General features: G+C 43.7%; 1 protein-coding gene across 6 annotated transcripts in view; it reads left to right on the top strand.

Annotated features, from left to right (window-relative positions):
- The first annotated feature begins 5,622 nt into the window (after window positions 1–5,622).
- Shal (potassium voltage-gated channel protein Shal) overlaps window positions 5,623–23,830 on the top strand; it is a 96,957-nt gene continuing 78,749 nt past the window's right edge. For 3 of the 6 annotated variants that reach the window (XM_072005928.1, XM_072005927.1, XM_072005929.1), the window contains exon 1: window positions 5,625–9,948. In XM_072005928.1, the coding sequence (XP_071862029.1) occupies window positions 8,834–9,948 (1,115 nt within the window). In that variant the 5' untranslated portion in view covers window positions 5,625–8,833. Of the gene's footprint in view, window positions 9,949–23,830 lie in introns of all 6 variants that reach the window. The other 3 variants (XM_072005930.1, XM_072005924.1, XM_072005925.1) reach the window with 3 other exon arrangements.

Here is a 23,830-nt window from a genome sequence, read left to right as displayed (position 1 = left end):
CGTTCTTTAGAAGATTGCATTGAAAACATCGTGTTTTCATTGCATTGTCTCGAAACTTTATCAATTACAACGTCTAATAAAAAGTGATTTTATTATCGCGTTACGAACAATGAAAACCCGAATGATTCTCGATAAATTCGTTCATAATCTGTCGTACGATGTTCAGCCCAGCTATAAATAGCAAATATGTATGTAATAACGTTTATTATTAACAGAAAATGCATAGAATAATATGAAATATTTAACACAAGTATTCACATACAATTTTTGTACTAATGTTGATCTTCTGTAGTTTATGATAAGCATTTCGCGATAGCGAGTCGGTGTAATTTTATAAAACGTGCATGTACAAAAATGACAAAAAGAGGATATACGGTGTAAGTTAAAATATACAGGAAAATATACGTGGTGGAATTTGATTTAAAACATCACTTTAAGGTACTATATCAACGAGATGAAATTCTTGTCACTTTTCTAAAATTGTTCTTTATATTTCAGCATCGTTGAGAGTGATATTGCTGAAATACAACCTGCTTCTTTTCGTCCTCCATAACATCCCGCTTACTACCAAGGATATCTCAAAATCATGCCAACGGATATTGGCTACATCTTGAAAAGAGAATTTTCAAAGCAGAAGAGAGCATAGTATAAAATAGAGAAGTAGCAAGAAAGGCGACACGATTTTCCGTCTATTTCCTGACGGGTTTGTTAGACCTTTTTCCCTCGTAAGAAAAAGATGAAAAAATATATCTGTGTGTACTTTTTATATAGACTGACTTTATCAGGGAGTACTAAATAATAGAATAGTTTAGAGTTTAAACTATCGAGTTACTAGACACGAGAGGGAAAAGGATACTTAAATTTTTATAGTATTTCTAAAATAGTATCGTAAAATTGTTAGTTTGATATATAATTGTAATGCGACAATGTATTACCATGGATCTACCTTTTTATACTCGTTCGTACTTGCCAGATAGTCTCATCAATAGAAAAGCGCCGATCACTTGAAGGATCTTTGAGTATCTATTAAGAGTCTTCATTTAAGATTAGATGTACTATCGGTGTGAAATCGACAGATAAGCTGTACAACGCTTACACAGAGCTGCTTGATAATAATAACGAAGGAAATGAAAAATGTGGTCAAGAAATATTTCATTCTATTCTCTCTTTTTCGCTACGAATTATCTGTTCATTGAGATATCAATGTATACATTTTTTAAAAGGAAAATTAACGTGGTTTCAAAAAAGCAAAAACCGCCCAAACAATAGGGAAACTAGTAATTGACGCAAGAGAAATTCGAGCAGAGTCACGAACGTAGCATAGTTTCATATTTAAGTTATTTTATTCAATTCTTATGTTCATCAACGCGGAGTATTTTCGTCCTAACGGATGGATACATCTGAGCAAAGGGAAACACAAGCTAGTTTTGGATCTTGGACCATCTGCGAATGTATATTCCTTGTGTTATGATTCAGAGACTTTGTTTGCAAGAGCTTGATTTAAAGCGAAAGAAAAAAAAAAAAAAAAAAACGTCAATTAACGAGAGGCAAACTATTTGATGATAAACCATGGAGAATCTTAAATTTGGAAATTGCCCTGCTGCAAGTCGTTCTCGGTAGCTCGCTTTTTTTCCCTTGCTGCTACATTCCTGGAGTCGGCCGATTGTAGGCAATCTATAATTCACTTTAGCCGTATTTCGAGTTTAAAAGTGAAAAATGTTGGAGTATCGTTGCAACGAGGTGCTTCGTTTCACCAGCGGGATTAATGTTCTCGTTCGATATTTGTCTGCTCCTTCGATTTTTCTCTTTTGTTTCATATTGCTTTTTTCTTGCGTGTTCTTCAGGTAAGCAGCGTGAAACTCTGGAAATCGGGGGTAATCGCAGTTCCTTCCTCTCCGCGAAGAGTGATCGTCGCAATAAGCCGAATCACAACTTTTCAACATTTCCAATCTTCTCCCGGTGAGTCTACACCTTTTCTATTTCATCTCCTACGAAATATCCTTCTCATTTTTCCCGTAGACTTGGAGAAATCGGTTCGCTTCTTAAATGGTCCAAATAAGTTGCTTAACATTAGTATATTTTTCGGTTACTGTTAGTCCGAGGCGGCAATTTTCCCTCGAAAAGACCTGAAACAGTTCAGGATTAATTTTCACGCCTTCGCTCGTGTCGAGGATAATTTTTCAACTAGTCTTCTCGAGGGATCGCTCGATATATAGACAAACGGGATCAATTCCATCTTGGCTCGTTCCCCTTTCCTTTCCTAGCTGGTTTCCACGAAGGAAAGGATTTTAATCGTGAATAGCGTCATGAAGATCGTTTTTTCCCGTGATATTTACACGCGCAAAGGATAAGGACGGCGTGGTCGGACTGCAAAGTGTCCCCTGAAAACCAAAATAGAGAACTAGGAGCTTAAAACGAACTCGAATTAGTGACGGTCGACGATTTGGAGCTCGTTTCTCTTTCTCTCGTTTCCTTCCTGCTCTTGGTTTTCCCTTTAAGTTCTTTTTTCAACGAAACATTTGGCCAACGCGAAAGGAAGTTCTTTTACGTCGTTCCACGGACTTCAAGCGATTTTTACGTATCCGTGGACCAACTGTTAAACAGTTTCTTTAATTTCGACGCTTGGAATTTTTAATTAACACGCCACCTCAATCAAATCCGTTGACGTTGAGCATTTTACTTTCTCGAATTTTACTTTTCGAATCTTTCCCTCCCCTTCCCTGCATTTATATTATAGTTTTATCGATCGAAAGCGATACACAGTGGTGGTGTTCTCGATGAATTTCGTTCTTCATAACGAGAATCGTTTGTCATCGGATTCCATTGAACGTCAGTAGCGCTCGATTCACTGATCTCCCATTGTCGCGAGCAGATAAAAGCGCGATATGTCCAGACGAGAAAGGGAATTGTTGTTTCTTCCACGAGCAAAGTTGAAATCCGATTAAAAGCTTCGCAGTAGGAACATCGTCGGCGACGGCAAACTCTCTGGCTACATCCGGGCAACATTTTCTCGGCTGATATCGAGTCAGGTACTCTTCGATCCTTGATCTGGTAGGATCAACAGAAATTAAGGAGGCAGGATTATCTGATGACAACAAGGCCGTATCCTCGCCGGCCATTTTTATGGAAACATTGAAAACGGGCCAAGAGGTCGACGTAAATGATGGACGAAACTTTTACTTTGTTGGACGGGGATCGCCTGAAACCTCGATGAAACTTTTTAGATAAATCAATGGAAGGACAAAGAATAGTTTACCTATGTTTCTTCGATGCTATTGTAATTCAACTTCTTAAAAGTCGTCGTTCCGTCGATCTTCGACGACGGTGAAGTTTGATCGTTAACTTCTGGTGAAAAAAAAAAGAGAAAAGAAGAAAAAAAAAACAGCAGAGCGAAATGCCGTGCAAGGATTCGTTTTCACGAGGCCGGACAAAGAATTAAACGGAGGCTAAAGAGTTCGTGAGGTACGCCGGAAACCGGAGAAAGCGCGAACTCAGGTCCACTTAAGCGGACGTTACACTTCGTGCTAGAGGATATGCACTTGCGTTTTGAGGTTGCACACTTTCGCACGTTCATTAGCGTCGTCAGTTTACCTGCCGGCGAGGCATACATCACTCGTTTCGTCTTGGACAAACCGAAGTGGTTTCAGGACGTTCACGACAGACTTTGTTCCCTTCTTCCTTTTCGACGCGTGCACACTCGCAAGTTCCACTTCTTCGTATTCTGTATGACTCGCAGTCATCTTCCAGCGTGATTACGTTGCGTCGTTTGCACTTTGTCACTCGTTCAACTCGAAAACGTTCGATCCGTGACGTAACTATTAGTTTCGGCTTTCTGGGTTAGTTTAGCGTCTATATTCCATGCATCGAGAAAAATAAGAATTGGAAAATCTATAGTGTGCCCTATGGAAAGTAATACGAGCCGTTTGAATAATTTCCAGTTTAAATTAAGTGTCAGTATTAAGTAGCAGTATTCATATGAAACGGTGACAATGTATTTCGCACATCACCGTAATACGAGTTTCATTGAAATCGAGAGAACAGAAGCTGCCGAAATAAATGAAAATTCAAAGCGCGTTACAAGAACTGGCTGGCTAATCGTCGCAAATATGACGCCAGTATTTGCATATTCGGGACAAGCTGGTTATCAGCTGGCCGTGTCCTGGTACTCGTGAGATTATTCACGCGACTCGTGATTTTGCGCGAATATTCAGACATCACCGAGTAATGGTGACATCGTACCGTATCACAAAGGGAATGACGATGGGATGCCAGTCCCCTTTTATGGATTTTTCGGGTTGAATTAACGTTAAGAAGTCGGTTACGGTGAACCGTGTAGTATACGGCCAAGGAAGAGTTAGGAAAAATTCCCGACTGCCATCGTCTTCCGCAGGTAAATGGTATAAGTTTAGCCGATAATAAAAATCTCAGAGAAAAGTAGAGGAAACGGGGGTAAGAAGTTCGGCGTGAGGCGTTTTTCCAAGAGGAAAGGTGGAAGATTAGGGTTTGAGTGCGGCAATAACAAGGCGCGACAAAATAAGAGAAGAGGCAGCGTAAAAACAGCAGAAAGCACAGAGGGAGAGTTGGAACGAAGGAGGGCCGTCTAAGCTGAAACCGGAAAAGCAGCGGCGAGCAAAAAAAGTGGAGAAGCAACGGAAGGGAGGAAGAGAAGCGAGTGGTAGTGACGTGAAACTCTGGATCTTAAGGAGAGGCGGAAGAAACAAGGGACACGATAGGCGCGAGCAAGAGATGGAATACGAAATGGTGACTGTGGAGAATGTGGTAAAGGGGAGAGGAAAACCGTGTAGAGCGGAGAAGAAAATGGGGCTAACGCGTAATTGGTTGCAGCATGAAGATTCCGTACGTGCTACGGAAGAAAATAAGCTACGGTCTAAACGGAAAGATACAAGTGGGTATGTAATGTAATCAAGCGTTTACAAGCATACAAACTATTACGAAGATAGAATCTAACAGCGAGGAGAACGATTTCCATTAACTTCTAATTTAACATGTACAGTGTACGTATAGGAAGGACAGGTGGAGGAGGTTGCGCGTTCGAGGAATTGGTGTAAAGTCGGAACGCGCAGGGAGGCAAATTAAGATCGTGGAATTATTGGACGTCGGTCGCGCGAACAAGGCCGGAGCATGCGTAGCCCCATAAACCTACATTTAAATTCAATCGCAAGGGAGAAGCGGCGAAGCGAAAGGTACGCGAGGCATATCCCTTGACGCGCGCATACGCGCAGCCAACGAACACACGGTAAGAGTCGAAGAAGAGAAACGGCGATGGAATCAAACAAACGAATAAACAGATACCCGAGTATTTGTCGAAAAGAGAAGGGTAACGAAAGCAGGTAAGATAAGCCGAGGGAAGAAGAGAGAGGTGTGGATAAGTTGAAAGAGGAAGAACCTGGGGATTCGGGAAGATAGGCAAAGACGGGGAACGGCGAGCAGAGTGGCAAAGCAGAGTGGCGAAGTAGAGTGGTGGAGCAGAGGCAAGGGTGGCGTAAAGGATAGAGGGAGGGATGACGTCATAGTTGAGGGTTGCCCGGGCAACGGGGAAGCGGTTCGCCGCCGCGTCGGGACACCGTCGTGCGTCGCCACCGCCGCCGCGACGTAAAAATCAATTTGGACCTTGGCTAGGTGACCGTTCGCTCGGCGCTGCGTCGCGGCTGCTCCGGCGGCTCGAGGCTCGAGAGCAGCACGCTTCCCTTCCGGAGCTGCCGGTCACCTCGCCACCGAGTGAGCGAGCGAACGAACGAACGAGCAAGCGAGCGAGCTAGCTAACTAACGACCAACCGACCGACCGACTGACTGACTAGCCGACCGACCGACCGACTAGCCGACCGACCGACCGCCTGACCGATACCGCACCGCGAGCAGTAGCTCAGTCGCGAGTCGTCAACCGAGCGGGTACGCCAGACGGTAGAGAACGCGTCTGCCAGCGAGCGTGTACGCTGACGCGCACACTTACACTTGTCGCACGCGGCCGACCGACCACACTCTCTCTCCGTTCTCCTATCTCGACGCTCTTCGATCATATCCGACGTCTGTGCGTTCACGCGGGCAATGATCCATAAGAGGAAGATTCGCATCTCGCTACGCTGACGAGCATCGCCGCGGTCGCAGCCTGTTTCAACGTTTATCCTGCGGATCGTTTTCCAGCGGGTGCACGCTGCACGAAGCCGGGCGAGCGTAGTTTTGTGCGCGAGGATGATGAAACGACACGAGTGGACAATACGAACCACATCGAGGGAGTTTGAGCAGTTACGCTTCGAGGAACGTTTGTAAACAGAGAGAAGAGAAGCTCCGGCCGGGTTGTTCCGGTCGAACGAGGAGGGTCGCGGGAGCACCGGCTTCCTGATCTTCCTCCTAACGTAAACTGTTCTGTGCCGTTCCATAACCAGTGGTGTGTCGATCGAGGGCATATCGTCGAGAAGGGCGGAAAAAACGGACCAAAGATTTGGAGCAGGTAGCATTTTTCAAAGGGAAGAGACGAGTGGTTCTCGGGCGAGACGAGTGGTTCTCGGGCGAGACGAGACGCTCTCGAAAGTTTCCCGGTTTTTTTTCGTGGTCGAACACTCGAGGGATGAACGAGTGGCGTGGAAAAGACAGATCGGTCGTGGAAGCGTCGAAATCGCGACGAAAATCATGGCTGATCGAACGGTCGGAGTAGCAACGGTTTTACGTTAAATCAGGAGGCTGTGTGCTTTGTAGAGCTGTGGTGTCACGAGGAAGGAGCCCACGGTGTGACGCATGCGACGTGCCGTCTATCGCGAGAGCTGTGCGTCGTGGAAAACATCTGCGCGACCGGTGAAGCTTTTAACTCGTGTGCCTCCCCGCTCTGACGTATTACGTCGACGAACGGAACCAGCGTGGTCCTTGCGTGCTGTGTGATCCGCAACGGGCCTCGAGCGAGTAAAAAAAGCTTGCGCGTGCCGAGAACGATACAGGCTGAATCAGCACGGCCACGCACTGTTCGCTGACCGTTTCGCGGACTATGCTCGAGAATCGCTCGAGACCAGTTCCGTTCGCCAGTCACTTCGGGGAAACCGCGAAAATATTCCAATCGTTGCTGGACGTTGAAAGCCTTCATTCGCGATCGAACGTTCGTCGTTGAAGAGTTCTCTTTCTACATTCGGCTCGGTGTTCGAATTCATTCCTTTTAAAACGTTCTTTATCGACGATACTGCAACTTGAAGAATCGAACGCGTGTTATTTTTGTCAAAGATTGGTATAACCGGCAGAAGACGGAAAGAAGGTGACATCGTTGTGCAGTTTCGGTTTCTTTTGGATGGAAAGGATAAACAACGATGATCCGGTTGACGAAAATTAATTGACAAAGAAACATAGAGATAAATAGATAAAGAGAAAGAGGAAGAGAGAGAGAGAGAGGGAGAAAGAGAGAGAGAGAGCGTGTTTAGCCAACACGGGGAGTTTCTACTTGGAAGGTTTGCATCGATCACACTCGACGCAACAACGCGTCCGGTACGCGTTGGGTTCGAGAAGCTGTCGTGAATTCATTAAAATATCACGCTTCGTCGGTCGCCGCGTGGTTCAAACGAGAATGTTGCAGAGTACGTGGCTAGGCCTCGATAGGCAGTTTCACGCGTGAATGAAAGTAGAAAGAGTCGCTCTGTTTTGCACAGCACTCGCGACCTCAACAATGTAGCAGAATCGTTTCGATGATTCTCGAGGATACTCTGGAGCAAGAGTCGGATCGTAGCTGTTAATTCAATACTACACGTTGCACGCCAGGATAAGAGACGAGGAAGAAAACAGGTGGAAGATCTTGTGCTCGAAACCGATCTCGACTTTGTCGGAGAGAGAAAGAGGGAAACACGCAGAGAAACGAGTACGAGGCGGAAACTCTCGGTATCGATGATGGTGGAAGGCAAGTTGCCAGGAGACGATTGGTTGTCGTGGTGCTTGCGTTTCTCTGGTACGAGCTGCTCTTGCTAATATCGCGAGTCAAGTGGCAAGTAAACAAAACGATAAAAGCGAAGGAATGCCGAGATACGATGACGGACGTGGTGGTCGTGCACGATCTTAGGATCGCGGTGCCGTTGTCGGCGTCGTCGTCGTCGTCGGCGTCGTCGTCGTCGACACGTATCTGGTGGGAACGCCGCCGGTGTTGCACGATCAGCTAATACAGATAGATAGATCGTTCGAATCGCGACAGGCCTCGAGAACGACCGGCTGCGCTAGGAGATTGTCGAGGACTTTTTAACTCGAACGATCCGTCGAACGAAAGCTTCGAGGAATTCCCTCTTCTGTTGGTTCCGCTCGAGGACGAGCTATCGCTTTTCCTCCGGCAATTCCACCCAGTTGAGCTTTAGCCGGATTATTTCTTCAGGCGGATCGAAAAGTAGAATTCGCGAGGAACACGCGAAGAACAGCGATCGAGGAAAAACACACGAATGCGATCAAAGTACAAGAACAAAGATAACCGAGGAGAACACCAACGCGGAGATATACTTGAAGAACGTAAGCCGTCGAATTACGAATATTAAGGCGGCATTCGGACATAAAAATCTTTATTCGTCGCTCTACGTGCGAATTGCTGTCGAAAACGCGTAAGCGCGTCTCATGAACAGAGTCCTTCTACATATAGTCGAAGTCGAGATAATCGTTCGCGAACTAATTGTTATGGCGAACTATCGAACAGTCCGGAGGTGAACGAGACTGAAGAAAATTGAAAAGGAGTACGGCGAAGAAATCAAATTAATAAAAATAATAACGATAGTAACGATAACAAATAAGGAGAAGAGGTGAGAGGAGGGAAGAAAGGTGGACAAATTTAGCAAAGAGAAAGAAAACTATTCCACCTTCGAGCATGGCCTCGGTGGCAGCGTGGCTGCCATTCGCCCGTGCGGCGGCGATTGGTTGGGTGCCGATCGCGACACATCCACTGCCACCGCCGCCGATCCCCAAGGATCGTCGCAAGGCCGATGACGAGAAGCTGTTGATAAACGTGAGCGGCCGTCGCTTCGAGACTTGGAGGAACACCCTCGAGAAGTATCCGGACACTCTTCTCGGTTCGAACGAGCGCGAGTTCTTTTACGACGAGGAGAGCAAAGAGTACTTCTTCGACCGTGATCCAGACATCTTCCGTCACATACTCAACTATTATAGAACCGGTAAGCTTCACTATCCGAAGCACGAATGCCTGACGAGCTACGACGAAGAGTTGGCGTTCTTTGGTATCCTGCCGGACGTGATCGGCGATTGTTGCTACGAAGATTATCGCGATCGGAAACGGGAGAACGCGGAACGTTTGATGGATGACAAGCTGAGCGAGAATGGGGATCAGAATCTTCAGCAGCTACTCGACATCAGGCAAAAGATGTGGAGGGCATTTCAGAATCCACACATCTCGACGGCGGCTTTGGTATTTTACTATGTAACCGGTTTCTTCATCGCCGTGAGCGTGCTGGCGAACGTGGTCGAGACCGTGCCGTGCGGTAATCGTCCGGGACGCGCCGGTACGCTTTCATGCGGCGAACGTTACAAGATCGTCTTCTTCTGTCTGGACACCGCGTGCGTCATGATATTCACCGCGGAGTATCTGTTGAGGCTGTTCGCGGCCCCGAGTCGGTGCAAGTTCGCGCGATCCGTCATGTCCATCATCGACGTGGTCGCCATCCTCCCGTACTATATTGGTCTCGGTATCACCGACAACGACGACGTATCCGGTGCTTTCGTTACGTTGCGCGTCTTCCGTGTGTTCCGGATCTTCAAGTTCTCCAGGCACTCGCAAGGTCTAAGGATTCTCGGTTACACCTTGAAGTCTTGCGCCTCGGAGCTTGGCTTCCTCGTCTTCTCCTTGGCCATGGCCATCATCATATTCGCCACAGTGATGTTCTACGCGGAGAAGAACGTCGATGGAACGAACTTCACCTCGATTCCTGCCGCATTCTGGTACACCATCGTCACGATGACTACCTTAGGGTGAGTTGCGATTTGCATTCCGTTTTTCTTTAGTTTAATGATCTGGCTTCCGAGTCAGCCACATCAATTTATTCGTATCCTGTGGTGATTTAACCTGAACTCACGCGACGAGCGAAAATGTTTTCTCTTAACGCTCGCTAAAGATTTTACAATGTTAAGATCTAGTTTAGATATACCGCTTCTTACTTCCTTGACTTTTTCTTCTCAAGTCTTTCTCGTGCTTGCATGAAAATTCTTAGAAAAACAATGCGTCATACAATTTTTTAAGATAAGAATGTATCGAATAACGGAACGTTAAAAGTAACATATCTCGACCTAACATGGAACTCTAACGTTATCGGGAATGTACGGAGTACCGAGATAGCCAGGGTAACTCGGAGCTCCGACTGGATATGTGTCGAATGAAACAGAAGTAACGGGTGCATCTGTGAAAGTAATTGGCTCCGTGTAAACCGCCCGAAGCTGGAACAAGTACCAGTCTCCAGTGATATTTTTAAACAGAGGTCGTTGTCGACCTTTTTACCTCGAAGAGCTACGCTGCTTTTTCTAAATATCTACAGTAAAGTAGAAGCACCGACCCCGAAAGTCTCGCTGACAATTTCTTCCACGTCTCTCGCGTTTTAACCCTTTCCGTTTTCGTCGTAAACTTATCTCCCTTCCTTTCCCTCCTTCGCTGTGAATTAAAGTGACCGATCCTTTCTGTGCTTTCTCAAACAATGTTGCCACGAAACTGGGAGAATCCCGACTCTCGTGTTTATTTTTAATCTCCCAAAAACGCTGCCTCCTTCGCGAAAGGGAGAAGAAGTTGGTTCTCTATCGCAAACTAAATTCGATTCTTTTTTATTTTTTCTTCGATTTCCCAGAGACGTGTTTCTTCTTTTTTAGTCAGAATATTGCAGAGGTAGGAACAACGTGAATTTTATAAAAGTTTGAACGCTGTGAATACAGCAGAATTGATAAAGAGCGTTTAAAAAATTTAACCATCTCTTGTTTCGGTTTTATTATCTATCGATGAATAATGTCTTGTTTTCCTTGTAGCAGCTGAACGATCTTTCGCGTAATATAAGAAAAACTGGATATTTACAGGAAGCGACGGAACGATGAAAAAATTAGGGAATTTTCTTTTTGCACGGAACAGATTCATACAACCATTCGGAAATATTAACGTTCCCAGGGTATCAAACTCCATACGAATTCTCGATACAAATGTAGCGCATTTCGTCGTCCCTCGACGACCCCCTGTATCGGAAATAATAACGTTAGGGGAATGACGATAGTAGGTATAGTGGAAAAATTCAGTCTGTTCGCTTCCGGAAAGGGACAACATCGTATCTCTATCTTCCTCTATTTCCGTCCGTCAAACGAAATCTATGTCAATGGTATTTTCATTTCGTTTTCGCACGGACAGCTGACAATCAGCGTAATCTTAGTCGCGCAGTGGGTGGTTTGGTTTAGGTGGTCTTGTCGTTCGTGCGAGAGCCAAATTCGTGTTCACGTCGTACGTTCAACGGAAAATGCTTCAGGTTGATCCCGTTGCTCGACTTTCATCCATCGTGATCCAATTTGAAATTTAGGAAGTGTAAAAAGGCTCCGATGAATCGGAGTGCTCTTTCGCAATTCTAACACCTCTCTGCCTCTCTCGAACAAGCGTTCGTTCGAGCCAACTATCCAGCCGTGGCTAGTCGTTTTAAAAAGTTACTGCGCCAAACTGCGTTTCCTCTGATCCACGATCACGCCGGGAGTATATATAGCCTCGTTGAACTATGGAGTTTTTCAACGGCTACGAACAAGTTGATAGTTTCGATAACGAGATTCAGAATAGCCCGGATGAACAGATTTATCATTCGCGTGCAATCGTTTTGCGGCGAGATCGAAAGAAACAACAATGGACGGTTGATTAATCAATTTTTCCGATGGACGCAGATCGAGGAATGTATGTTGTTCATTAAAGGATAATCACGATTCATTATTGCACAGGTTAGGACGCGGCCATTCAGATACACGCGTTCCATCGATGGAATTAATAATAGGCAACGTTTTCACATTGTCCTCGTTAATTACATATTGCGATTTAGACTACTCTCTGTCTTCTTCTTCGTCCGTCTCTTCGTTCTTGTCTCTCTCGAGTGCTCGTATTTTCATTTACGCTTCAGCACGTTGCTTTTGATAATTTTAATCGCGCTTCGTTAAATTATTGCACGCGTTTAAATGCACAAAACATTGACAGAAATCGATTAGAACTCAGGCTTGATTCTGATTCTGATCGGATCGTTCTTTCCAATGTTTGCAATATTTCTGGAAATTCGTGCGTGTCGTTGGTTCAATCTTCGTCTTCTTTCTTCCAGTTCCGCTTCCGATGTAAAACTTCGTTACATTCCATTGCGAATTAAAAAATATGTCTCGTCAATTAATTTCGCTTATATATACACTGGGCCACGAAATTTGATTCAAAGCAAAGTTGAACATCGAATACGTTAGACAGATGCAGGCTCTTATCGCGAGTTCCGTTTTCGAGCGTACAGGTATGCTGGTTCGCTTTCAAATTGGCCGCAAAGAAAAAAAAAAAAAAAGAAAAGTTCGCCTTCGAAAGCTGCGTCGTCGTTTGTTACACTCCGTTTATCCTTTCGACGTATTTTTCGATAAAACGTGAAAAGGGCGAACGAATACTCTACTGACAGAAATTACTGGGGCATCGCGAGAGAAAAATACAATGCTTCTGTTGCTACTGTAAATATTTTTCGGTTTAAATAAACTAAATGACTACGTCTTTGGAAACAAGAACGTTACAGGAAAGGTGGAAACAATAAATAAAACGTAATGCTACGAAAGAAGATTTTATGTGTTACCATTGCGTATAAATTGCGTATAAATTGGATTTCAGTTTGAATGTAAATTCGAGTTTTGATGTGAATTCGAGTTTGAATGTTTGAATTTTGATTATTTCAATTCGAATGTTTGAATAAAAATAAAAAGTCGAGTGGAAATATAATCGTCGATTAGAAGAAACTGTCTGCTGAATATCGGTGCATACCTATTTGCTGTGAACTCACGATCGATCGTGAGCTAACGTCGCCAGTTTTTTCCTATGTCAGCGGCAATCGCCTCTCAGCTTGCGTGTCCAGGCTAGTCCAGGTCGGTTCCTTCAAACTTTAACGAGAAGGATCAACAGGTGCCTGGAGGATTTCTCTAGCAGTCTTCTAACGCGATACTTTTCAAATCTATTTGAACGCCAGACAAATGGTCGTTGTATCGAAATTCCTACCACGACTGGTTTACTGTATCGAACTTCCATTCCTATTAACTGGTAGGATATACCGTCGCTTCGACGATTGACGATGCTTTTAGTCTGACTGAGAACTTAGATAAATCTTCGATTATACGTTACAGTTTCCTGCGTTTCGATAAGTGTCAAAAAAGAGAAAGGTTGTCGTTTGATGATGAAAATATCAAGCCACGGTACCCATAAATTTCCATCTCCGATATTAATTTACGTTTCTCATGGAACGCAGTTTGGCTCTTTGCATCGTGCTATTCATTCAGCTTTGGCTTTTCAAGCTCGCTTTCGAACAGAATCTGGGATCGCTGTTCGAGTTCCATTACGGTGGTATGTTAATTAAGTTTTGTATGTTGCCATAGACAAAATTCCATGCTTGTTCAGTATCCCTGTAGCTACCTTTTTTTTTTTCTTTTTGAAGAATATATAAATTTTATAATTTAAATAGTGTCGCACTTTTTTCATACTTTCAATGCAGTACATTTCTTTCCTACCGTTTTTGTTCTTTCCGCTTTATAACGTAGCCGAGTACTCTTTGCCATAAAACTAACAATACTTACTCGTGAAATCTCGTTTCGTACATTTTCTTTCGCATGGCCCATTTTTTCGAAGAAGTCGGTGATATGACATGCGCGAACGTATCAAGAAGAAAGTAAAAAGAAACGAGCCATTGAAGCTGAAACATCTCTTTTCATCTTGGTTTGTCAATTTTCTTCTCACCTCGTCTCAGTCACTGTTCCTCTTTCCAAATCAACGAAATTCTCTCCTCCGTTATCTGCAGCCTCCAATTTTCGCACGGTGGAAAATAACGGAGCGAAAAAACGTGTAAAAATTGCACGACTTTGGTCGGACCAGTTACTCCTGTAACTGCACGCTGTGGTGGTGCATCTTCTCGCGTGCATTGCGTACAATTCATGCAGTTCACGTCACAGAAAAGGGAAAGGTTACCTCGTTCCCGTGAAAAAATGTGCATCCTTTTTGAAGAGCGGAAAACGCGGTAAAAAATCATTGGAAACAAGAATGTTCCTACAGAGAAAACAATACGAATGGTAAAACGTCTGAACGGTGAAGGTGGAATTATTATTTTTAAAAGAAGATATTTGTTTGCTTGACGCGAGCCTACGAGTTCGTATTTCGTATCGAACCAGTGTATGAGAAGATGAGTTCTGGGAACAGATTCGTACACGATGCGCTCCATATTTGACGATCCGCGAAAGAATTTCGAATTTTCTGCATCGCGTGCGAAACTTTGGAGCAACGTTGCTGAAACGGATATATCTCATAGAATAAAATATTGCGTGGATTTTGTTAAACGAAAAATAATCTTATGGAATTTTTCGAACCTTGATCATTTTTTTGAGATTTTTTAAAACAATTCTGTATCGGATTTTATACGTTGCTATTCGTTACTAACGAACTGTAATAGTTCGTTAGATTTCGTACCACGCACAGCTGTTTTATTTCGATGAACACGAGTATGCTTCTCGTAGCTGGCATTTTTATCGGTTGCGAACGTGGATAAAGGAAGTTGTTTCGGGAAAAGTTCACGCGACGAGGCATTAGGGGATTTGTGGGACAATCAACTCCGTCTCGTAAAAGGAAGAAAAACTACGGTTAGCTTCGACTTTCCCAGCTATTTTCCTCCTGGATATAGATATCCAAACGCGCACTTTGTACTCGTTTCGAATCGCCAGCCGATTTTAGAACCTCGTGGTCGATTCAATCAGGGATTCGTCTATCGGTCGATCTTCCACCGATAGCTTCGATCGTAACCGATTTAACTTTCTGGATGAGAACTCCTTAAATCGTAGCACTGTTCGTTTTACGTGCAACGAATATGTATGTAGCGAAGTCGTGAACGTTGAGAATCGACGAGCTTTGCTCCGCTTCGATGTAACTTCCTTTTAAATAACGAACAAAAGAAAGAAAGTAAAAGAAAAAAGAAAAAAAAAAAAGAAAAGAAAGAGCACGTTCTATCGTTTTCTGTTGTCGATGCACGCCTGTTTCGTGTAATTTATCGAACTTCCGGATATCATGCTGGACGGAAATGGTTGGAAAACGTGTGCGGTTTTCGTCTCGAAATATAGCTATGATTTTTTAATCGAGCACGAACAAGTTCATCGTACATCGAAGCACGTATCCGTAGAAATCGGTTTCTGGTGCAAGTTTTCTCGCACGTTAAGCTAGATAAAGTTCAATTTTATTGATCTAGACCAGACGGTGTTTAATCCTACGTAGCGTGGTATACGATTTAACGTAAATCCGTGGTTTTATGAAACGTGATAAGAGATCGTTAACAAACTTTCAATATTTCATACACTTCAGTGTCAGAAGCATAATCTACGTTGGCGCAAGAAGAATTATTTTGCTAAATAATATACGGTGGTGTAGTGAAACACGGGGATCGTTCCAAAATTACGCTGATACAAGATTTTCCCTGTTATTTCCTCTCAATAACTCGCCTCGGAAGATTTATCACGCTTTCATCGCGACGTGGAGAGACAGGCAGACATCAGCAATTCGAATTGAAACAGGGTGATAGAAGGACAGAAAGAGAGAGAGAGAGAGAGAGAGAGAGAGAAAGAGAGAGAGAGAGAGAGAGAGAGAGGGTGGTAGAGGGGGAAGAGTAACGATTAGAGAAGCGAGATAGACGAGGAAAAACTAAATTTTTACAGCGTGAATTGCCTTTGGTACAAGTAACGTTAGTGTAGGAAATACGTGTGATAAAAAATAGCCAATTCCTCGTTAAATTTGCGATAAATAGTCGAATTGAACGAGCCACCGGGAATACATGGAGCAACGAGTGGAGTAAAAGAAGTGAAAAAGCGAATGAATGGTTACGTTAACTCTTGTTTAATCAACGATCATTTGGACCATTATTCTCGGGCTAAGCAAATCCTCTAGAATATTTTTATCACGACAAACAATCGGGATATCGAAATTTCTTGTTCGACGAGTTTGTGTACGTAAAACGCGAGCGAACTTGGTTTTTCGTCGAATCACCCTACTCGAATTTTATTCCTTATTTGTCATCGAGGTCGAGCTATAATCTCTTTATTTGAGAAGCTCGCGGAACGGATCGAGAAAAAAGGATGATGGAACGCGATGGAAGAAGACTGAGAAGCGAAGATACGGGAAAAGTCGTTCTGGCTGGAAAATCCCAGAGATTCAACCGCGGCTAAGTCGATACTGGTACGTGGAGCGGATTTTCACAGTGGATCTGCTGACTGTGAATCGAATATTCATCTCCACCCTCTCGTTGGCGAGACAGGGATCATAAGCGTATCGGATCGCAGGGTTAAAAAGATTCTCATCGATATGTACCACGTTGAAATCCGGTCATCGTCGAATTCCCTCTCGATCAGAATCGAACTACAGAAATGATTTCTCCTACTGTTCGAGAAAAATTCTGCGTTGCGTAACTATTTTCCAGGGGATACGTGAGTTCGATGCTTATGAATTTAAATAAAACGGTTCGTTCGATGCTCGATCCTTCTCTTCGCGATTCTTCTTCACGGCGGGCCAGGGCAGCGCGACTAGCTCGATTAAAATGAAAAATAAAATATTATTAGCACGCTTCGATGGCTTCGCACCTCTTTGTGACGTCGATTACTCGGCGTAACGGTGCATTCGGAACGACAACTATCCACTTTGATATCGGCGATTGAATTGGGGGCCAACGAAGAGGGTGCGAGAAGGCAAAGGTGACGAAAGTGAGCAGATAAGAGGACAGAGCGAGCGAAAGAGAAGAGTACGAATAACGAAAGCGGATGAACGCTCGGCAAACACTTCTCGGTCGCCGAGTTCGATTGGCAACCGGCCAAAATAACCTCCGTGTACACGGAACACATTTCGCTCAGGTGTGGTCTCATAAAACCGAACCTTCAGTTTTTTTTTCAGTCTTTGGACACGCACACTGTGTGTCCCGTTAAATCGGATCAACGCATGGAAAATGATCGTATTTTCACGTGCCTATTTCCGTCAAGGATTTTATTCTTTCGTTATTCTTTTATTGTTTAGTAAAAATTTAAAGAGACAGAGAAGCGTAAAATTTTGCTGACATAATGCAAGCTTGATACTGTGCGAAGGACTAGCGATAGAAATTGGTGACTTTACTCGTCAGAGATATGGAAGTCGTTTAATACGAACGAAAGATTGGACGAATAGACGATGCGCCATATAAAACTTTTATGTATACTTACGTTAAATTACTTCCGGGTAAGAGCGTCGTCTAATTAATCATAAAATTTTCATCGAGATTTATATAAATCAGCGTTTATACGATGAAAATAATAACGTAGAATCGTAAAAGATATGAAATTCAACTCGATATGGAGATTTTGATAATATTTTGGAGGGAAGTAGCGATTTCATATACGGAAAGTATATAGAAAAGATTGAGGAGTTGCGAGTATTCAGCGGTGAAATAGCCAGGATTCTCACCTTCGACGAAATTGACTCGCGTTCGACTCCTGAAGAGGTTGAAAAGATTTTCCCTGGAATATTTCCTTATCACTCGATTACTATTGCCTCTGGCGTTTATCGTTAACTATTACAAGATGCCTTGGAAATTTTCTCCGAGACTACATTTTACGAAGTGCGTTTTATCGATGTAATAGTTGAATCTCGTGGAGTAAATTTTCTCATATTGCAGAGCGATGGTTTTTTAACGTACGAGTTGCCTAGCTGAAATTACTGGAAGTTTTTCACATGCCTGACAATAGTTACAGTCTCTATCATAACTCTATCAAGGTAATTTTCTCTTGAGAAAGTTTGTATAGAAAAAGCGTCGTTATCTATGACAGTATAGCCTAAGAAGATTTTATGTCTGCATTAGTAGGGAAATAGCGAAAAATTCTAGAGGAAAATGGGGTCGAACGATATCGACGGAGAAAAATTCTAGGGGGAAAAAAGGCCGTGCACGGTACACGAGCTACGTTTAGATTAAACAGGAGGGGAAAAACCTGAGCAGTGTTCAATTAACTATAGTAAGCTGAACCTTAATGATCCTTCGAATATAGGGGTAGCTTGTCAGGACGTTTTCCTCACATAAGATCGCTACACGTTGCGTGCCGTGTAATATAAACTCCGAATCAATCTTCTTCGCTAGACTCAGGAGAAAAACGCGAAAGTGGATGGGACAAAAAAACTACATGTATAGCATGTTCGTGGAAGTTGTCGGATTGAGAGAAATCCTTGGAAAAGTGGGCACGGTATTAAGGGCTACAGTATCTCTTTCATTAAGTACTCTTTTCCTCCTTTCCGTGGAAATTGTTAAAACTTTAGTACTTTCGATTGTTCGATCAATCGCGAATATTAAGCGAGTCTTTTTTTTATCAGATTATTCAACTACTAGAAACGCGGGGACAAAGAGTCGTGGAATTATATTTATCGAGTAGTAAAAATTTGTACGATATTATTTTATATTTCATGAACGAATGCTATTACCGCAATTTTAATGGAACGTTCTGCCTATCGCAATTTCCGGGCCTCTGCTTTCATTTGTGGCAGAAAAAAGAAAAAAAAAAAAAAAAAAAGAAAAATAAGAGAAATGGAAGGCCGAAATTGTCGTTGCAATGGCTTCAGCTCGTTCGTGTTCTGCAAAAGTTCCGATCCATTTGGTCTAGCCAATTTGCGAATTCGAAGTGGACCAACTGGCGAATTCGTCGACCTAACGCGTGTTTCATCTTTGCCCTTGCTGTCTCACCATTTTCCACGACAGACCCAGCATAGTAAAATTCTTTCCTGGCTGATGGTCTCGTTCGCGTTGAATACCCTACGCTCGTTAAGTCCGCTTATTCGCTGAATAACCTCTGGATCCCGTAACTCGATGGTAATTCGGTGGTTGTCCTCTCGCTGTTCGTTCTCAGTGACCATTAAAATTGCACACGGTCACTGATAACGCGGAAATTACCGAGTTATTTTCTGGTTTCAACCATCGACGCGGTTCCCTGCTCTCATCTGCAATCTTATGTCTTAAACGATTAGCCAGTTGCACGAAGATCCAAGCGCTGTAACAATAAATTGAAACGGTTGTCCTCGTGGCATGATAATGGGAATTGCACCGCGGAATTGCAACGAGGAATTGCAAGGGACGAGTAGTGCACCGAAGAGAAAGGATATTACGCGCGGTTTCGTAGCCCTGCTGACGCTCGGATAGGAATTTTGAACGATCCTTTTTAATCGACCAGGAAACGGCTCACGATATCGAGCCACGTACTCTTCCTTGCTAGCCGTTATGACGTCCTTTCTCGAGGGGGTGGGTAATTAGGTTTGTTGGGCCTCGACGTGACATGTTTTTGCGATACGTCTCGCCACATAAGCCTGGTGCTCGTGATCGCTACTACGTCGACGTCAGCCGAGATTTCACGGCATTTTACGGTAATACCGGTCCACCGTGTAATTGCCAATAGAAAATTACAAGATCGTCGCAGATTAACCGAGAATCGCGAAGAATATTCGAAAATTCATAGATAACAGGTCGGTCGAGCTCGTAAATGGCGAACAATTCCCAATAGGATCCGTGGTGGAGGCGAGCAGATTCGATAGACATATGATACTCGTTGTTACTCGCAATTAATTCCCTATCCCTGTGTATATCAGATTAGGCAAGTAATAGCGGATGAGCGCGTATCAGAGGTCGCGGTTAGGTGGATAAATTTCGCATTTTCGATCGGGAGGCAGCAATCGAGAGGCACCAACCGAAAATATAGCGGGCAGCTGGGATGAAAACGGAGATAGAAGTGTGCATGGTCTCGTAGGCTCGCTGGGACTACAGAATTGCATAACGAACGAGCGAACGAGGGCGAAACACTGCGAGAGATAACGTTCACAGAGGGTAATTCGTGCGACGGCCTCATTAACCACCACCCTCTTTCTCCATCCTTTCCTTTTTTTTTTCTTTGAAAGAAAAGCCGTTTTTTTCCCAACGAAGTTGCGTTACTTGAAATTCTTCCTTCGAAAGGGTTTCGAGTTGCCTCCCTTTCTCTTTTTTACTTCGAAGGTAATTTACTGCGTTAAACAACATGACTCGCTTCTATATTTTCTACGTCACTATTGTATGCCTTCATGGGACTTCTTACCCATTGTAAATTTCCATCGTAATGAATGCGAGAAAAATTTGAATAATCCATACTATCTACTGGTATTCTTCTTTCGAAATCCTTCCGTCGAGAAGTAGCTTTGTTCGTTCTCGAATGTCGAACGTGTCACGCTCTTATTTGTATTATTTGCGAAAAAGAAGGAGTTTTGTGAAGCGAAGTATACAGCGGCGCATCCTTTTCCGGTTCTCATCGAATCGACTCGGCGAACAATTTTTAATGGGCTGCCGCGTCGAGATTCGCCTACGGGAAGGCTGCTTCGAATAACGAGTAGCATATTATAGCTTAACGGTGTAGCGTATGTTTTAATTAGAATAATTGAAACGACGATGCATACTCCCAGTATTAGGCCAAATATTTTTTCTCGTAATATTTTGAGCGTGGCTCGGGCCTCGTCATTTGTACGACGTTAATCTCGGTAATAGGCTTCAAATAGGTTAAACGTCAAACTCGAGCGATCCTAGAGATATTAAAGAAGTAGTTCGCTACGCGTTGTGCCCCTGTGAGCTTTAATGGACACCACGATAAGGAGAAATGTAAAAAAAAAAAAAAAAATAAAAAGGGAATAATTGTTCGGAGAGAAAGAGGTGGTTTACTATGAGGCATTAGTATGATTGTCTCGATCGGAATTAAAATAATTGAAGATCCTCGCAGATGGGAGTAACGATGCTTTCCGGTCATTTGCGGTTAATGTTTCTGGCTTGTTCGATATTGCGGTTGCTCGAGTTTGCTTGTCGAGTTGAATCGTTACGCATCTACGATGATTTTAATAACATTCTCTCGAAGTATTTGAGTATTTTGAAGCTTTACATCTTCACAGTTAATAGAAGCCGCGAATATTTTTTGATAAATCATAAGCAGAATATACTTTGCATCGGTAGATAATTACTCTCTTTTTTGTTTGTAAAAAGTGTAAACGCATCGAAGCGACAGTCGATAACGATTCGATATTTGCGCAATTATTTTACGGTTTAGAGCGTATAATAATGTTTTATTATAATTATTCTGCCACGCGACGATGAAAACGATGACGACGACAACGGTGGCGCGAATTTATAATGGAACTTTCATTGGCCATCGATTTCCTGTCGTTCCACGCGGCGGGACTTCGTGGCCAGGCTTCCTTCTGGAAAGCGATAAAAATATACTCTGCCACCACGCGGGACACTCGACCATCGTTCACCATCGTTTCTCGGACGCGACAGACGCCTAGTATCTAGCGTGGTTCACCTCCACGTTGAATAACAACCTCTAGAATACGTGTCATTGTTGTTTCTTCGTTGCTGCTTACTTTTCGTTAACCCTTGCGATTATCGGTCCCGAACCAGTTCTCTTTAAAAGATCGGAAGGTTAGAAAGTCGATCGTATGGATGTCGAATATTCAATGAAATTAATAGATCGTGGTTGTGTTCTTAATTCTTATCGTGAAACGATCTTGGGATTATTTAGGGCTTAATCAGTTCATTCAGGGCGCTTCGCTCGCAAATACGAACCAGTGACTAATCAATGCAACAGGCTGCTATGGTCCCCAATAAAATGCTAATGGAGCCCCTGTCATCGGTGTATTACAACGGCGAGCACGGCGAGTCGATTGCTACGAATCCATCAACGATTCAAATCATGGAAATTTTACCTCGCAATCGCTGCGAACCGTCGCGTCACGTCGTTTCCATCGTCCCGCCTGTCCCGATATTAACGCCAGTACGTGGAAAATTCCCCGCGTTTCAGATAAAAAGATACGTGAAAATCAATTCGTACAAACAATTGCAGAATACGGGCACCAAGCGTTTCATGGAAGTCGTTAAGCCTCGTTAAGCTTACACGAGTTACATGGATTTAAATGGCTCGAAATTTCTTTATCAATATGTATCTGCTGTTTCCACGACCATTTAACGTAAATTATGATACATAATCAGTTTCTTGGATCGTTTAGTATCGACTTGAACTCACTTTACCCCAATCGTAGCTCGTTGTAACTAAACTGAATGAGATTTTACCAATTATTCGACCAATTATTGGAGGTCGATTATCCGATCGCCCGGGTCTTTCCTCGAAACAGGAGAATCCAGCCCTCCGAAATACACCTTGTTCGATCCTCGATAGGTTGTTCGTTACGGTGATGATGCATAAAAGGTCGGAGGGTAGTCTTGTTTATCGGGTGACCATCGTGCTTCTCGATTATCGCTTCGAGTCGAAAAGAGAAACCGAACGAGTGGAATATTCCAGAAATCCGATCGATGAGGAACAACGTCTCGTCTCGTTTCGTTCCGTTTCACGATTCGAACGACGCCCTCGGACTTAATCCGGATCCACGTTTGATCGTTAATTAAAGCCTGCTCAAAGGATTTGATTTCGTTTGAGTTTTCTCGAGGGAGGCAGCGACGAGAATATTTAACCGAGGATGAAGCTTTCTCTGGTTCTGGGCCGCGTTTCGAGCGCACGGTATGTATGGAAGTCGATGCGAATCCGTCGGATTTCCGGCGGCAGTCTAACGCAGGGAACGCGAAAGTTTCCCGTGGCAACCCGATCGGCCTGCAATTGCCGAATAATTGGGCCGGAACGACGGAAGAGATAGGTTAATTGGAAGATTCAGCGGCGTGTCCGGTTTCAAGACGCGAATCTCGTCGTCGGGTTGCTCTCGTTAAACATTTCTGCGCGTTAACTCTCGCTGACCGTGTTTACGACTCGTTTTTACGGCCATGCAAATTCACAGGAGTAAAACGCCGACCGTGGAACATTAATATCATGCAAATGCTCGGTCGCTCGCTGTTCCTGTATGTTTTCATTGGTGGCAGCGCTCTACCTTTCTGTTCTATTTTTTACGTTGCCGTTCTACCTTCGAGTAGATTTTGCGAGACGAATCCTTCGAAATACAAGTATCCTTTGTTATATCCAATTTTGTTCTTCGCCGTCCACGTGTACACCTATCTCGTCTCTTTCTCTTTGCTTGTTCCCCTGTTCGACGTGGTTTTTTCCATTCGTCGAAGCACCTTCTGTAAAATATCTGTGGTATTTTTTTGCTGGCGGCAACGGTGGATGGGAAAACGCGTGATTTATGCGATTCAACCCCGACGAACAACCAGAACACGCCCTTCGGCTTACTTATTTAACCCACTAAGGTCACGCAAGGACAGACTGACTTTCGAAGGGAAGTTCGTTCGCGTGTCGAAGACGGTTTCCTCCGTTCGATGGAACGTTCTTTTCCCCCTTTTACGGCTCTACTAAATGACGAGGAAGGAAAGGCTGAAATTGTCTCGTCGAAGGTGCTAACGGAAGTATTCATCGTGGCAGTGGCAGCTGATTTTAACGGTAGCCTATGAACGTCGAACACCTCTTTTGGTTCACCCTGTTGCTCCAATTTCTTTCAATCAAGGAGATAAAACTAGCCGACGTTGCTACCTTACGTGTAATAAAATCGTAGACACGTTTTTAACGATAGCTCCGTGATTCGACGTCTCGTGAGTAATCGATTATAAAAATTTACATTGGAAAAACAGCGACGCTCTCT

This window comes from Bombus fervidus, chromosome 6 (genome assembly GCF_041682495.2).
Source record: "Bombus fervidus isolate BK054 chromosome 6, iyBomFerv1, whole genome shotgun sequence".
Lineage (NCBI taxonomy): Eukaryota > Metazoa > Arthropoda > Insecta > Hymenoptera > Apidae > Bombus > Bombus fervidus.
Note: the sequence above shows the minus strand (reverse complement) of the source record. Positions and strands in the feature narration are given on the sequence as shown.